Source organism: Maylandia zebra, linkage group LG17 (genome assembly GCF_041146795.1).
Source record: "Maylandia zebra isolate NMK-2024a linkage group LG17, Mzebra_GT3a, whole genome shotgun sequence".
NCBI lineage: Eukaryota > Metazoa > Chordata > Actinopteri > Cichliformes > Cichlidae > Maylandia > Maylandia zebra.
The window spans coordinates 21,246,675-21,263,574 of record NC_135183.1 but is presented as its reverse complement, the minus strand read 5'-3'; the positions used below and the strand labels follow the sequence as shown (position 1 = coordinate 21,263,574).

Genomic DNA, 16,900 nt, shown 5'->3' with positions numbered 1-16,900 from the left:
TTGATTTCTGGCTAACTGAAAAATGAATACATATGGTTAGGTACATTATTTTGTAACCACTATGCCAACTGTTTGAGTGAAAAGACACATCCCTCCATAAAACCACCTCACAACCAGCAATGGCCTGTGTTTTTGTATCTCTCTTTATTATCGCAGCGCCTCAGACGCAGGAGGGCCTTAATTAGGCTTTTTTGTGCATATCAAGTTATTATTTTGATCAGGAAGTTTGAGGAGAATCAGGTGTAAAAAGTCGGCGTGTCGCAGCTGTTATTTGAGTTTGTCAGAACATTTGTTCCATTTTCAGAGCTGCTCGTTTCATTTTCAGATTGGAGGCGCATCTTGTGAAAATTAAACCCAGGACGAGCCCGCGTGTTCAGTTGATTTTTTTTTTAGTGTAATCATATAGATTTAATGAAGTTTAACAATCTTAAAGCTACTTAAGGGAAAACAAAAAGGTAATGTGTATATTAGGAGGCTCCCAGTTCGAACAACAGGTGATCACAGGTTTAGTTTTTAACGCTAGCTGCTCATACATGATTGACGCTAAACTTAAAGGCATTAAAGGTCGCTGATTTTAGTTACAATATAATCAAACCCCTGAATACGCTTACAGTCATCACAGACTGTGGTTCCCATGTAGCTGCTGTCCAAAAACAGCAAATCTGGAGAATTTAAAGTTTGTAGCATGCTAATAATAATAACATATTGCTTTAAAGCGGCTAAAAGGAGCTATTATTATCAGCAGTGGGGTTTTAAACAGTAACAACACCGCGGCTCGGCAACTCATTATTACCGGCGTGAGCGGTGACTTTCCGTCTGCACATTAATATGTAAATTAAATGTTAATCGATTTTCAAAGGTGTGCATTTATCATGTATTTTACAGCGGTGCACAGTGTGACTCAGTCAATCAGAACCGAGCTATATGCAGTTTGCAACAAGGCAATTCAGGCGCTCGAAAAATGATTAAAAACAAATGGTGACACTTTATTTCAAGTGCTCTGCGGATGCACTACAAGCAGATAATAAGCCCCTTAAAGCACATGCAAACTTTCACTGCAAATAATCAAAACATCGGGAAATTGCGTTCAATTCAACTTTGTGTCATTAACTGTACAGCCGCCCTCTGAAGGATTTCTCATTTTTCCTATTTTGTAAATCTTGTTGTTGATTAATTATTACGCGCTGGCTTAGAGTGGCTTATGAAAACCACTTCAATTAAAGATTTACCAAGAAAGCCGACTCAGTTCTTGGCTGGAAAGACGGGAGAATTAACACTCGCGTAGGCTTGCAGCAGGTAAACAGGAAGAAGATTAAGCTTCCTGGTGACTAGACGCATACATTTATGAAGCTAAATGCCAGCGCAGCATCAAGGCGGCTGCACACGTGGCTTCACGTTGTGGAGGTTTTTTTGGTTCTCTGGGCTTTTTTTTTTTATGAGTCTGAGCGCACCCAGGACTTAGTAGTTGTGCCGGGCTCCCGCAGAGCACATAATTAATGGCAGGCTGTGGCTGTGGGGCCGCCAGGCGAGAAGAAACCTCGCAGTGGAATTGTGGGATAGCGGAGGAGAGTCTTGCTTTGTGGATCTCGGCGGGAACTCGCCAAGATCAAACATGTCGACAGCGCCACCCGCCCACCAGGCATTTTGTGTAGACAGACCTGAGGAGGAGATGCCTGAAAGCCAGACGTAGTTTTTGTACTTGTGTGTATGTGTGTGTGTTTGTTTGTGTGTGTGTGTGTGTGTGTGTGTGTGTGTGTGTGCAGCTTTTGGCAGTGTTTTTCAGGAGTGAACGACAGCAGCGCGGCGGATGCTGTCGTGGCTTTTGTTTTTGTTTTTTTGTTTTTGTTTTTTGCCTTTGGAGGACAGACTTTGAAATGGATTAACGAAAACTGACTTGATGTGACTTCCAGGTTTGCTTTGACATGACTTTGCTTCTTTTGATGTGGCTTCAACACCCCCCCCCCCCCCCCCTCCTCCACACACACACACACACACACACACACACACACACACACACACACACACACACACTCCTCATCCATGTCCCTGCATCTGTCCTTGTGTTAGTGATACTGTACTGAGACTCCAGCCTGAAGGGTTGCCGATTATTTCTGACTGTCCACAGTCTACAGCTCTTCTTCTGTCCATATGATATATGATATGATATTTATTATCTTTCCTCCCTCTGGTTGGATCCACTGTCTCACCATGTCTCACTTTTTCTTTCTTTCTTTCTTCTCTTTAGGTCGTAATTTGTCTTTCTTTCTTTTTCTTTTTTCTTTCCTTCTATTATATTATTTTCAGGTTGTTATCTATCTATCGATCTCTTTATTTCTTTAATTCTTCCTTCTGCTTAGGTTCTATTTTTTCCTTTCTTTGTAATTTCTTTGTAATTTTCTTCTCTTTAGGTTGTTATCTATCTTTCTAGTTATCTTTTTTCTTTGCTTTATTTCTTGTTTGCATCTTTTCAATTAGTCTTTCTTTCATCTTTTGGTCTTTCTTTTTTCCTTTTCTTCGTTATTTATTTCACACTTTCTTCTCTTTAGTTTGTATTCTTTCTTTCTTACTTTTCCTTATGTTGCTATTTTTTTTAAATTTTTATCTTACTTTCTTTTTTCCTACCTTTGTTGTTTCCTTCCTTCCTTTTTTCTAATTTTCTCCTGCTTCTTTATTTCTTTCTCGCTTCATTCTTAGGTTTTTTTTTGCTTTATTTCTTGCCTTTTCTTTCTTTCTTTGTCTCCTCTTCTATTTGATGATTTTCTTCTCTCTTTCTTTCTGCCTTTTATTGCTACATTGTTTCTTCCTCATTCACCACTCACTGCTCCCATCAGGCAGGTTTGGGAACTAATCAACAGACTAGGTGTGTGTGTGTGTGTGTGTGTGTGTGTGTGTGTGTGTGTGTGTGTGTGTGTGTGTGTGTGTGTGCGCGCGTTCATCTGGGACAGGTCTGGGAGACGAGGAGGGAGGGGAAAAAAGCAGAGTGAGGATGATAAGGAAGCGAGCAAGAAGGGAGAGAGTTGGGATAAAGGTGTGTGATAGAATTGGAAGATCAAAGCCTTCTGTCACAGCGTGACTGAGCCCAGGGGCGTTATGAGTAAGACGGGGCGCATACACACCCGCACGGACACACACACACATTTATGCACGCTCGCGCAGACACAGACCTACTCACTCACGGCTGGTATTTGACTCTGAGTGTGATTGATACTGGGCTAGATTTGGAGAATCACTGTCATTCGTCTCTCCGCAGATCAAACAGCCACATAATCTCCCATAAAGGAAAGAGAGATGGAGGGAATAAAAAAAGGGACAGAGGAGGAGAGCATGAAGGAGGGCGAGGCGAGGGAGGGGGAGCCGTCTCATCTGTGAAGTGTTTTTTTTTGTTTTGTTTTGTTTTCCATAAAAGAAGACTCACCACCTAAAAAACCCATCCATCATTCAGCTCCATTAAACTGCTTCTTGGATACATCAGAGAGATATCCAGGATCTAAAAAGACGAGTCTAAATGCAGGCATTAAACCCCATTTACACCTGCTAAAGACGAGCAATCTGTTTCTTAATACTGTGCGTGTGGATAAAGAAAGAAGAAAAAAATCGCAAAATGTAAATACTTACACAATGCACTGCAGTCAGAATGCATCAAGATAAGCCGGGCTGGGTTTTCAGTTGGTCTGGATCATACTGAGATCAAATCAGGTCTAAATGACAGCTGCAGTTTGATCAAGGAAAGAAATCCCTCCAGCAATTTCAAATGTCTTTTTCCTGCTATTCCAGCTGTCTCATGCAAGCCAGTCGACAACCTAAAGGCAGCCAAAAGCCAAAGAAGGATGTGCAGGACAGTTTACTTTGAACTGGGGCCAACCTTGTGTGCAGTAAGATCCAACGTTAATCCAAGCAGAATCAGTGCAATAAGAATGACTGTTAACAGAAAGGCCTAATGCGAAAGTATGTAATCAGATCACAACTTAAACCACTTCCTAGCTGACAGGTCGGCGATCTGTCAGAGCTCAAGCATGTGATAAGCTTTTTAATGTATCTCTCAGTTGAGTGGTTAAAATATGTCTTTGTGGGAAAAACAGTTGAGAAATGATACCTCAAAAAAAGACTGTGCTAGAAAAACAGCAATGACTGGAAGTCCAGTTCAGTTCTATGACTACGTGGGTCCCGGGCAGGCTTCAGCTTTGGTTTTGTGGCAGGTGGCTCTTCCTTGACCCCTGCTGTGTCCAGCCTTTGGCTCTGACCCTGGAAATCAATTTTAGCCAGATGTTCAGCTGGTGTAAAGCTTATAAAGTTTGAGATGCCTTTGGTGTCTGTGGTGTGTGGCACACAACATGGTACTAGCCCAACCTATCACATATGGACAACTGTTCAGGAACCCTTGGCGTAACATTTATATGCACTGGGTAGTTTTGTCATTTTAACCCAAAGCTCTTTTTTAATACCAACCAAGCTGTTTTTGGTGCCTACCCTTTAACACAGCAAGTAAAATCAAAAGTAAAAATAAGGTTAAAAAAAGAATGTCCAGTCTGCCTGCAGTGGGCTCTTTTACCAGATGGAGGCAGTGTACAAGGTATTTGGTACAACCGGGCTATGGGTCACTCTTCCTTTGTGCTGTTGTTAGTCTATCTGTGAGCCGCAGTGGAAAGCGACGTTCTAACTTCCAACATACAAAGTAAAACTGAGTGTTTAAAAAAACATAAAGAATCCACAGCAGTCGCTGTCACAACTTTTTATGCTGAACTTCTCGATCTATGAAGACACATCACCACTTCCAAAACCTTGGAGGACCCTCTCATCGCCCCTTGTCCGAAAAGAAGCTTGTACACAAACAGACACATTTGTGGGATGATAACGTTCGGTTAACGAGGACTTGGTCTCTCCTTAAAAACAGTGCAAAAGACAATTTGGGATCTTTAATGCCATTAGTTTCTGATAGACACCACTGGGATGAGAATCGATTGAACAGTCAGGCCCAAGCCTGGTCTAGAGTCATATGTTGTACAGGAAATCATCCATGTCTGATGAGTTGAAAATCCTCCGGTTTTAAAGAGGGGTGGTGCTGTAGAGCGAGCAGGAGACAAGAAACATGATACCCTTTGACCAATTCTGCTCTAATGTCAGACTTCATACTTCAGATCTAGCAGAGTAATATCTCTTACCATCTGAACCATGAAGCAGGTTAGGAAGCCTGAAACATAATGTCCTCTCCAGCTGATCATGCATCAACGTTATCATATACAACCCCGTGCAAGGATTGAGTTCATGTCTGTAAACCAAAGTGAGTCAGTGATTTGTGGAAATAAACTCTTTTTAGGTCTTTCTTCTGTGACAGTGACAGACAAATAACAATGCTGAAATATTCCAAATATTGAAAGGTTATGTTTATATGCTAATGTCTCTCAGTGTGCAGCGCACCAGCACCAGCATTTTTCATGCTGGCGGTCATCTGGCCGACTATTGTATGAAGCTTTTATCTCCACAATAATCAGTTGCAGTTGTTGAAGTGAGTGAGCGGACTTCTTGCAAGCAAACTGTTATCTTCCATGTGTTTATGTCCCTGGGTAGTTATTTCTAAGCGATTTAGAAATGTCAAGCAGAAAACCGCTTGCTCTTCTTCTTCCTCCTCTTCTTTTTGGGGCTTCTTCCTCTTTTATTTACTTCTCGGTTTTTGCTGATGTGCATCCTCCTTGTACTTTCCCATGCTCTGGCTCTTGCATGTGGTCTCATTTCTGTCCTTCCTCTTGCCCTCTTGACCCCTATATCTTCATCTCCTCCTTGTGTTTTCTGGCATTTGCTAGAGAAAACCGGTTTAGATGCTCTACCGCCGCCCTGCGGAGCTGAGCGGCGTACTGTGTCTCACACAGATTTCTATCTGCTGTGGGAAAACCAAAGCAATTGCCGCCATATTTCTTATCTGACAAAAGCATCTCTATAAAACATGTGTAATTAACAGAGTATGAAATCCTCTTGGGATTTCATTTGGATGTGAAGAGACAAAGTGAATTGCAGCATTCGTCATATTGTGTTTTAGGGCATGTGTACCGATATTTGATGAGGCGTTTTTTTGTCCTTGTTTTCTGTCTCTACAGATGCACCACCCTATTCAGATGAAACCTGCAGACAGTGAGAAATCTAATGGTGAGTGGCACTGCACACATGCACAGCGACAGACCCATCAATATCACATACACACATACACATGCATGCATGCATCAATAGCCTTTTTCGAATTTTGCTTGGTAATGGCTATCTCTGCTTGATTGGCAGACAGCGCGGGGGACTCGGGGAAAAGATTGAAACATAGAGCAGAGGAGAGAAAGGGGGTGGGATGGGGCAATACTGATATATATAAATATATTTTTCTATGTGTGATGAATTATTAAGGTGGTTCATAAGGAGGTCAGTGAAAGTTGAATAGTTTTGGCCTCGTTGTGAACCGGCCTCTCTCCCCTGTGGCTGCTCACTCATACAAACATGTTGTATGCACTCTCCTCTTGCCACACACGCTCTCCCTAATGCATCTATTACACACACACACACGCGCGCGCGTGCATGCACACGAGCAGTGTCGCACACCCTCGTCCTCAGATCACCCCGTTCCCAAACTACATACCGCAGATCCAGCTCTGAATTGATTTCCTATACCGAGCCTCATCCTCCATTCCTTCTCATTCAAAGAGGAAGCTGTTGGACAGTGTGTAATACCAGTGGATGCATCTTTAAAGGCTAGGCCTGCTGTTATCTGTTAGCTCATTTATAAATACTTCATCGCTTCTTCTGACGCATTTTGTTGAGCGAAGATGCAGACCTTGAAAAATCAACTCACAAATATGTTATAAGTTAGTTCCTTATTTATTTCCAGACGGTCACTTTACTTCTTACCATTACTCAAACTGTTGGACTCATGTTTAATTCCATTGCTTCAACTGGACGTGAGCTTTCAGTCATGGACAATGATATAACTGCCGTAAAAACAGAAACCTGAAGCTGATAAACACCTATGTCCCACTAAATCCAGGAGGAAATAATTTGGTTTCTTTGCCATAAAACGAAGACGTTGATCAAGCAGAAGACATGTTGAAGGAAAACAGTCGAAAGTGTTTGCAAACACAATAGATAGCTAAAGTTATTAATATGAAGTTATGAATGACATTTAGCAACAAATGTGACTATTAGTTAGCAGTTAGCTGCTAGTGACAAGGCCTGATTAACAACTAAAGTTTGGATTAATAGTTAACAAACTGAACAGTAATAGATAAACTCAGGGAAATTGGTCACTAACTATCATAACATAATTACCTGTTCAATTAATTAGTAACAAAAAGTAAAAGCTCCATTGTTTTAATGTTAAGCTAAAGTTATGGGCAGCTAAAATGAATTAAAAAGTCCTGATCCTATTTAAAATGAGTTCAAATGAACTTATTAGGGCATGATTGTGTAAGGCAGCTGAAAAAAGATGGAGACCGCTGACTTAGGTGCTAAAAACAATCATTGTTTCTCATTTTCCCTTGCAGAGTTTAGCTTTTATGTACTCCAGAGGTCATGTTATTAAATGGCAGGACTCTGGGAAGTTATTTCTAAATAGTCAATCTGACTTTTTTAATTCTTCTTACAGCCCATAGCGGATGTTTTCAGTACCAAATCTGAGCTAAACTTGAATGTCAAGCAAAAAAATTTAATAACTCTTTTTTTTTTCTTGACATTTTTAAAGTAAATACACTGCTGTGACATTTTGTTCTTCACACTATGAGGTAATAACTCGGGCTTTCCTTACCTTCTCGGTAAATTTACACAAGAGCAGTTATTTTCACACATTTTGCTGCTCGGACTCCAGCTGCATCAGAAATTAGCGCGACCCAATTTTTGCGGTTCAAAAAAAGTAAAAACAAGAGTGCAGTTTTGAAAGAAAAAAACATCTAAGCTTCCTCGGAGATTTGCAGTTTTGCTGGATGAATAACCAGAAGACCCCAATTTGGGGATTTTTTGGTGTGAAATGGTTCCCATTAGAATTATGTAGTGTGGCAGCGCATTGGGTATGTGAAAAATCTGGCAAATGAAATTAAAATTATTTAGACAGTTAAGTGAGAAAATGTAGGTTTTTGCAGTTTGGATGAAGTGACCCTTAATGCTGAGTAATTGAGCGGAATTTTGGTTTGGATGAGCTGCCCATTTAAAGCCAGCAATGCTACATTTAATAGCATTTCTTGGACACATGCAGAACTCACATGTACGTTAAATGCAGCTCATTTGCCACAGCAGCATCACAGAGCTTTCCTTCTAGCCTGCCATGTATGTCACTGTCCACTGCAGGGGAGGAGAGCAAAATGACAGCATCTGGGAAGGCAGGGGGAGAAATGCTTATAAAAGCCATCATCCGCTCCACTGAAATATGGCCAAATATCACTTTATAAGAAATAACTGTCAGGGTAAGGATGGTGGAACTTAATAAAGAAGCCGCTGCTCACAGTGGGAATGGTGAAATATAGAGCAGACCATACGTTACACGTCCATCCATTTAACGGTAATGACCTTTAATAAACCCAGTGTTAGATCCGCTGTAACAGTGACGTATGGCTGCGCAGAGCTTTATTAGTTTAGCCAGTGGAGATGGAAGAAGAGAAAGAGACTGAGAGAGATAACAGTATTGGTTAATCTTGTGCGTATGTGTGTGGGGTTTTTTATTTAACACTTCCCTAAACCTTTGTGATTCTTTCTTCGGCATCTTTTAACTATTTTTGGAGCTCAGCGTGAGGCCGCTTCTGCTCCGATTTATCCCCGAATGCAAAATCGACTCCTGATACATCCCAGAGCCGGCTTTATGAGTCTTATCACCCGCCCGCCTGCCTGTGCGCCTCGTCCGAAAACAGAAACAGTCAATTGTAACGATATCTCCTCTCTTTCTTTCCTATCGACACAGAGTAAATTAATTACATTGCTGTTAGACTTGTGGTAATCTTTCTCTGGAGTGATGCGCGCACACACACACACACACACACAAACTGTGTGTACAAAGGAGTTAAAGCTTTTTGAAGCAACACTTATCTTGGCAGCGTATCCCGATGGTTTGTTTTTTAAACACACAAACAATTCAAACAGCAAAATAAACAAGTGCGCTATTGATTTCCCAGAGTGCAACAGACCGCTTATCTCTTTCGCCTCGCGGTAAGAGCTGACAGTTTCCTCATTAAAAATGAATTGGATTAGCATTACATTGAATGCAGCGGGAACACATAAACACACACATGCGCGCATTGTTTCAGCGAATGAATGTGGGTTTCACTCTCAGCCTAATTCGAACTTAACGCCTCGCGCTGGAAAACACACGGGGGCAAGTTTCTCGCCTTCACCTGCAGCCGCCTGCGCCCGTTCCTCGAGATTGCACCGGAGGAAGGAGGGATTGTGTCAGCAGAGGAGATGGAGAGAAATTCCCGAGGGAGGAGGAAGGAGGATAGAGGAGGAAGGAGAGGTGGAGGGAGGGAGGAAGGGGGTGAGAGAGGACAGGCTGAAGAGTCTCAGCAAGGAGCCGGTGTTGAAGTGATAATGAGACATTGATCAGAGCCTCACAGATGGCATGATGAAATACATGAACTCTGTCTGTCTTCATCGCTCTCCCACTGTCTTTTTTTCTTTCTTTGACTGTTTCTTTTGATTGCTACATTTTTTTGTCTCAATCCATTTTTCCACATTTCGCTCTTTTTCATTTTTATCTATTTTTTATTTTTATTTTACTCTTTGTTCTTACCAATCTTTTTTTCCACACATCACTATTTCACAGCATACTCTCCTTGGTATATATATTTAAAAAATGGCTTTGAATGTGATTATCCGTAAACTACACAAAACAGAAACTACCCTCAAGCAAAGAAAATATTGGTCATCTGAAATTGGAACTGCTCTTAAATAAATCAGCAAAGTTTTATGTCCTAACAAAGTCAAGTTAGCCAATTTTTTTACACGATAAAGCGCTGATTGTTGGTTATGAGCTGCTGCGATGTTCACACTCCATCTATCCATGATTACTTTATTTTGTGGTGTCACTAACTTTGGGGCAGAAATGTTCAGTAAATCTTTAACTTACACCATATCTGAGTTTGGGAGGGTTTAAAGTTGTGAGAACGCTTTCTGAAACACCCAATTCTTTACAGTTAATCCTTCTTTCATCCGGCAAAAGCACGGGATTAAACCAGAAACATAATAGGAGAGAAAAGTGGCAGTCCTAATATGACATCTATGAAAGAAATCTGTAACAGCGCATTTGTCAGCAAACTTTTTAAGCATTTTATTTTAGGAGATTGAAATTAAAGTTATTAGTGCACCCTGGTTTGAAACCGTTCTGTGTGGATGTTCTCCTAGTGCTTGCATGAGTTCTCTCCCAGTTCTCCAGGTGCTCTGACGTTCTCCCACACTCCGACTACATGCATGTTAGGTTCAGTGGTTGGCCATAGGTGTGGCTGTGAGTGTTAACACACTCTTTCTCTGTGTTAGCCCTGCGATAGACCGACAACCTGCCCAGAGTGTACCCAACCTCTCACCCTGTGACAGCTGGGATAGGCTCTATCCCCTCTGTGACTCTGAATTGGATAAGCAGTTAATAAATTAAAGTTAATTTCAATAATACTTCGAAATAACTACCTAGGGAAGCATTACCAGTATGGCTGCTGAGTACCCAGACTTGCTTCTCTAAGGACTTTGATTAGCCATGAAGCATTCCTGTGCTTAGGAAATAAGTTCCAGTGATGGCACAGCTAATGGGTAGTGATGTGCGGATCGATCCTGAAATATCAATTCTTTCGATACCAATCATTTATGTTCTAGAATCGATTCTCACATTAAAATATCAATATTTTAGTAATTTAGGGTAAATTTGTAGTTTATCATTAACAGGAACACAGTGGAAAGAAACTATAACATTCGGATTGTCTACATTCAAAGGAACTACTTCCTCTTCCGCCTTTCATAGTCATGTGCGAAATACGGCTGTATAAATGTCTGCAGCCCCTTGGCGCGTGCACTCACAACAATGGCTGAGCGTAATTGTGTGGATGTATTTTACTTCCACAAACAGCCGAGACGTGGTTTGCGATACATGTGGCAAAAAAGTGAGGTGTTGTGGCCATACTTGCCAACCTTGAGACCTCAGAATTAGGGAGACATTCAAAAGGGCTGTTGGGGGGAGGGGGGGTGATAAATACATTTTACAGTGTTGATTTATCGGATAAAATACAGCAGGGGTGTCCAAATTCAGAGGCTGCTTCCACCTCAGAACCCGGCCTTCGCGGTCTAAAGAAAGCCGGGTAGTACGGCACGAGCTCCCTCGGTGGAGTGAAACAGCCGTCTGCTCCTTGCCATCTAAAATATAACAGGGCGCTGACGTAAACTCTCGACCGTCTCACACTTCTGTTTAATCAGCTTTCTGTTTGACGTTTATTCAGCTGTGTGAAAACCCCGGAGGAACCCACCCGAGGGATTAATAAAGTAACATTTAATTTAATCTAATCTAATAACTTTAATCTCAGCCAAGCCAATTTACTCACAAACAAATAAAACACTGAAAAAGCGAAACAACATTTTTAAGTTATCAAAGTGACTTATATATCATGTTTAACCCGAGTAGTGAAAGACCGCGGGGGTTTGAAGACGATGTGTCGGTCGTCTCAGATATTTGAAGTTTACACAGCTACATTCTCACCTGAAAACATGTTAAAAGTTTTTTTGCGGCGCAGAAAGAGAAATAAGAGTAATATTAAAACTAAGCAGCTGCCGCCATTGTTGGAAACTGGAATAGGCGCTATGAATTCTGCGATATGGTTTTTTCAATTTTGTTGTCCGGGTGGAAAATCGGGAGAAATTCAGGAGAATGGTGGCTCCGGGAGATTTTCGGGAGGGGCACTGAAATTCGGGATTCTCCCGGAAAAATTGGGAGGGTTGGCATGTATGGTTGTGGCAACATCACTAACCTGAGGTCAAACACCTCAGAGTAAATCATATCACAGAATATGACGAGCGTATATTGAGACGAACTGAAGAGGAGGAGAACGACAGGTGCTGCTAGGGCGAGACAGACGTCTCTCACGGAGTCCTTTAGTGCTGCAGGCAGGCAGGTGTTCAAATAGCACAACTTCAGGTTTTTTATTTCTGTATGATGAACTCTGCATTATTAAGTGATAAGAACAAGTAATCTGATGTCCTGTAATCATTATCATGCTATAATTTGAGATACAATAAATAAAATGTTTTTGTACAAAGTATCGGGATCAGTATCGTCGATACCACCCTGAATATTACTTGGATCGGATCGGAAAGGAAATCAGTGGTATCACACATCACTAGTAATGAGTCAGTCAAACCGGAGGTTATAGCCCAAGGGCTCGTTTTTAAGCCCCACCCACTATCCAGCATGTAATCCATGCAGTGTTTCCAACTTAGCGACTTTGTCGCTATATTTAGCAAGTTTTCAGACCCCCTTAGCAACTTTTTTTCTAAAAAGCGACTAGCGACAAATCTGGTGACTTTTTCTGGTATTATTGGAGACTTATTTATGACGACTTTTTGACGTGAAAACGCGTATCGCTCTTACTCTCAACAAGCAGCGGTGCTGCCTTGGGCACCTCACCCATGCCAAAGCGCTCACAGGCGGAGGATAGTCCTCCCCAGCTGCTATCAGGGCAGGAGACGTTCACACATGTGCGTCCAAACGGCAAATGAATCGCGCATGAGCGAAGCCGCTGCTCCCGCACTGACTGTAACGCAGTCAGTTCTTCCTTTACTCTTATGCTGTTTTGTGGATCACAAGGTTTAAAACTACTTATAAACACACACTCACACACAAAGTAACTCCACCAGAGTGCCAATTTCGGGTCACTTTTGCTGGTCCAGGCCTGGATAAAGAAGCAGGGTTGGAATTGTGACATTTAAAAACAATAATTGCTAAAATAAATTTAATTTGTAGTTCTAAATACATTCAAACTGCATTTAGGACGTTTTTTACTCACTTTATGACTCTTCCACGATGTTATTTCTCTCTCCAACAGCGTAGGTTACAATTACATTAGCATGGCCAATTATGCAAATTAGGCGATGACGTCATTTGGCGACTTCTAGCGACTTTTAGGACAGCCAATAGCGATTTTCCTTACTGAGGAGTTGGCAACACTGAATCCATATGGCGTATAGGGACTTTGAACCCCACTCTCCCCGGTGATAGTACTCTGATGAATCCACTTTTTTTGTCTAATGACCAAAACTAAAAGAAATTTGCCTACACCAGCTTTAAAGTACTTATTTGCTTTCACAACAAACACTGAAAACACTTAAATGCCTGGATAATAAATATAAAGCTAGTAGCAGCTCATTAGCTCAGCATCAAGAAAAACCCCTCAAACTATTCTGGATGCAACAGGCTTTATGACTAAGTGAGTTTGGTCTTATATAACATTTGGGTTAAGGCCATAATTTACAATAAAACCCAAAGTTCAACAGATTAAGCTTTCAAACTGTTTTTTTTTTTTCCTTTATGCCATGTTTCTATCTGCTTTAGAAGCCCATTACAGTTATGTCAGAGTGGTTTTCTTAGAGGGCACCTGAGGTCTTTTCTGATTAAAAGAGTGAAATAGGTATTAAGGAAATGTTTAAAGTCATTTGAGAGGAACACAGCATTAACTCTGGCATGCACAGAGTGTTAATGTCATAAAATCTCTTCATTCATCTTGTTTCTCGGTTCTCCTTACAGCCGTGGAAGACAGGAAGTTGTTCATCGGCATGGTGTCGAAGAAGTGCAACGAGAACGACATCCGGGTCATGTTCTCTGCGTTTGGACAGATCGAGGAATGCCGGATCCTCCGAGGACCCGACGGGCTCAGCAGAGGTACCTGTCCCTCTGACTCACTTCGATCCAGACTTGATGTTCCTCATGTGAACATTAACACCTGCGTGGCCTCCAGCAGCTACAGTTCATTGCATTAACTTGTGTAATGACTCAAAAGTGTTTACCTCGAAATTTTGTGATAAGAGTTGACTGGTTGAAGTGAGGTTCTGAAAAACTGACTTGAAAAAGTTCCCAACCGCTTTAATGTTTTGCAGTTTATTGTTATTTGCCTGCTTAAAAGCATTTGTGCTGCACAGGAAGCTGCTCATTTACACCTTCTCAGCCATTTTTCACTTCACTGTATACCTCTGGAAGTGTTTTCCGAGCTGTCAGTGTTGCAAGAAAAGACTGTTTACTTAAAACTGCGGTAATTATTATATAAAAACTTTTTGGGGTCATAAATATTTCCTTTGCAAATCAGCAGTATAGAAAAATGATGAGCCTTTCATTGCGCATAATGTGCCCGTGCCTATTAAATTAGATTTCCCCATTTACCTGAAATAGTATTTTAATGTTGTGATCAAGCTGCACACCTGACAGAACCAACAATAAATGTTTGTGTGTGTAGGCTTGATTTTCTAATTGAAAGTCAACCTTGAGCCATTCATTGCCTTCGGCAAGTGGAAGTGCGCTCTGTCCTTTTTTATTTCCCGGAGTCTGAGTGGTTCAGAAGATGGTTATCGAATGGTTCGCCAAAATAAAATCAATTATTAGCCATCAAAGGTCTGCAGTGGAAGAGCTCTGTGCAGGTCATAAAGACGTCAAAGGCCATTTTAGAGCTCATATTATCAGGTTTTATTGGTTTGATAGATACTGCAGAAATTCTAGTGATAATAATAAGCAATAGAATGAGAGCAGAAATAATTAAAGCTGAAGCTGGATCAGGGCTCTCAAAAGGCTCCGCTAGTTTATCCACTTAATGGATGTATAGGGGCATCAAGTTGTGGTTTAAAGGTTATTTTATTTTCTGCATATTACAAGATAAAATTATTCTAGATTAGCTGGTGTTGTATGGCCTCAGTCACACAGGCCTTTAGACTCTTTAGCAACCCTCGGCAACCACATGTGTATTTACCAACCAGTTGTAAGTGGTTGTTAAAGTTTGCTGCAAGATTGCTGCGGTCTCTTGTAGTTTGCATGAGCGATGCCAATTTATCCTCCAAGCAAGTTAAATAGTAGTAGTTATTGTTTAGTTATTGTTTACAATCAAGTCGGCATTAGCCATGCAAACAACCTGTTTCACTAGTTTTCCCTACACAACCACTGGTTATCAGATGGTTGCTAATAAGTCTTTAGGCCTCTGATGATAGCTGTTGGACACAAGGTGGAGGATGAGAGAGGTGCAAACCATCGACTGTATATAAAGTATACAGACTAATTCTGAACTTCCTGTTCTTAAAGCGTCAGCATCAGCTACCATACTTTTGGTTTTTGGATCCAAAAGTGACCATACTTGGATGAAAGTGAGGAGCGTTACACCATCTGCCAGTGCAAACAAGCTTGGTTAGCTTTACCTGCATAGGCGCAAACACCTGCTAATAACTGCTAAGTATCAACTAAGAATTTTACTCATTAGAACAGAAGCACAAATTCCCAAATAAAAACTGATAGATATAGTCAGATAATCCCATTTCAAAGAGGTCCTAAAAGCACATGAAGCCCACTTTAATTATTCTTATTAATAGAGGTTAAGCCTCGAGACAGTTAGCAGAGACAGCTAGCAGACAACAGCAGCTAGAGCCCTAATTTTAAGCTTTAACAAACAGGTGAGTTATAGAAAATCATAGCCACGGTACAGTTGTTTGTTGAAGAGAAAAAATAGCTGAAGTCACCAAAAAGAGTTTCCGCTGAAAGGTTGCCGTAAAGTTGGGATTTTACCATTGAAGTCTGTTGGGATTGAGAGTACAAACGGACTAAAAAAGGAACCACATTTATGTATAGATATCTGTTTATAGAAATTAAATGAGTGCAACAAGCCCAGTATACCTTATATGCCTAATACAGCACAGCCTTTGTATCAGATTCTGTTTTCAACCAACTGCTTCTTCCTAAATGTTTTCCTTCGAGGTCTTAAAAGAGTCATTTTAAGAAGTCAATGCAAATGAACTGGAGCAACATCTCGAGGCTGCTGTGGCCACCACTGTGAATACATGCTTCTCCTCTTTCGCTCTATATACCCCCCACCCCCATTCTTTCTTTTCCCCTTCTTGCTCTGTCAGCTTCATCCCCAAACATCCCCTCTCCCACTCCTCCTTCTCGCCTCCTAACCTCTGTTCATATCCTCCACCTTCCCTGCTGTTCCGGTTTACCCTGTCCATGAGCCAGTCCTAAGCTCTGTACTTCCATTGCAGAGCAGTGGGAATTTTCAAATCCGCTGTCCAAATCGGGACGTGAGTTGCTGCTTTGTTGGCTTTGTAGTGTTGAAATAAAAGGATTGGTTATGTTTTGCATAGCAAAACAAAATGTTAATTTTAAAGCACTTTCGTAATTTTACTGCAACTGTATTTACTTTTTTTTGACTTGATAAGTCTATGAGACGAAGACCCCACTTTATTACATCAGTATACGAGTTTATGTTAGGTTATGTGATCGACAGGTTTCTCAGTCAAATCCACCTTGTGCTCGTTGCTAGTTTCAAAAAGCACTGCTCTGCTCAAGGCGTATGCAGCACACCATAGCTACATTGATCTTTTATCTTCAGTGAATGATCTTACAGTTATTTGATACCAGTCTCAGTTACTGTTGACATAAATCACTTGTTGAACCAAATTTGAGTCCAGTACCAAACTGATATTGAGGAAAGCCTGCCCTCAAATTTAGAATTTCAAGCAAATTATGGTTATTACTGGCAGTTCACATGAAACCCTTGTAATACCAGCCATTTCCCTTTCATTTTTTTTCAGTTGGTGAGGTGCTGATTTGGCCATTCGGGGACTTGGCGGGAGTCATAGAGCAGTAATGAAAAAGTAACACGGCCATAAAAGAAAAGAAAAACGTTTTTATGACTCTGAATGTGGCAACATCTCCAATTCAGTT

General features: G+C 41.1%; 1 protein-coding gene across 30 annotated transcripts in view; it reads left to right on the top strand.

Annotated features, from left to right (window-relative positions):
- Positions 1-16,900, top strand: part of celf2 (cugbp, Elav-like family member 2) — a 239,279-nt gene that overhangs the window by 175,664 nt on the left and 46,715 nt on the right. For all 30 annotated transcript variants that reach the window (XM_024805832.2, XM_012924340.5, XM_014410987.4 and 27 more), the window contains 2 exons: positions 6,090-6,138; positions 13,730-13,864. In XM_024805832.2, coding sequence (XP_024661600.1) covers positions 6,090-6,138; positions 13,730-13,864 — 184 coding nt within the window. The remainder of the gene's footprint in view (positions 1-6,089; positions 6,139-13,729; positions 13,865-16,900) is intronic.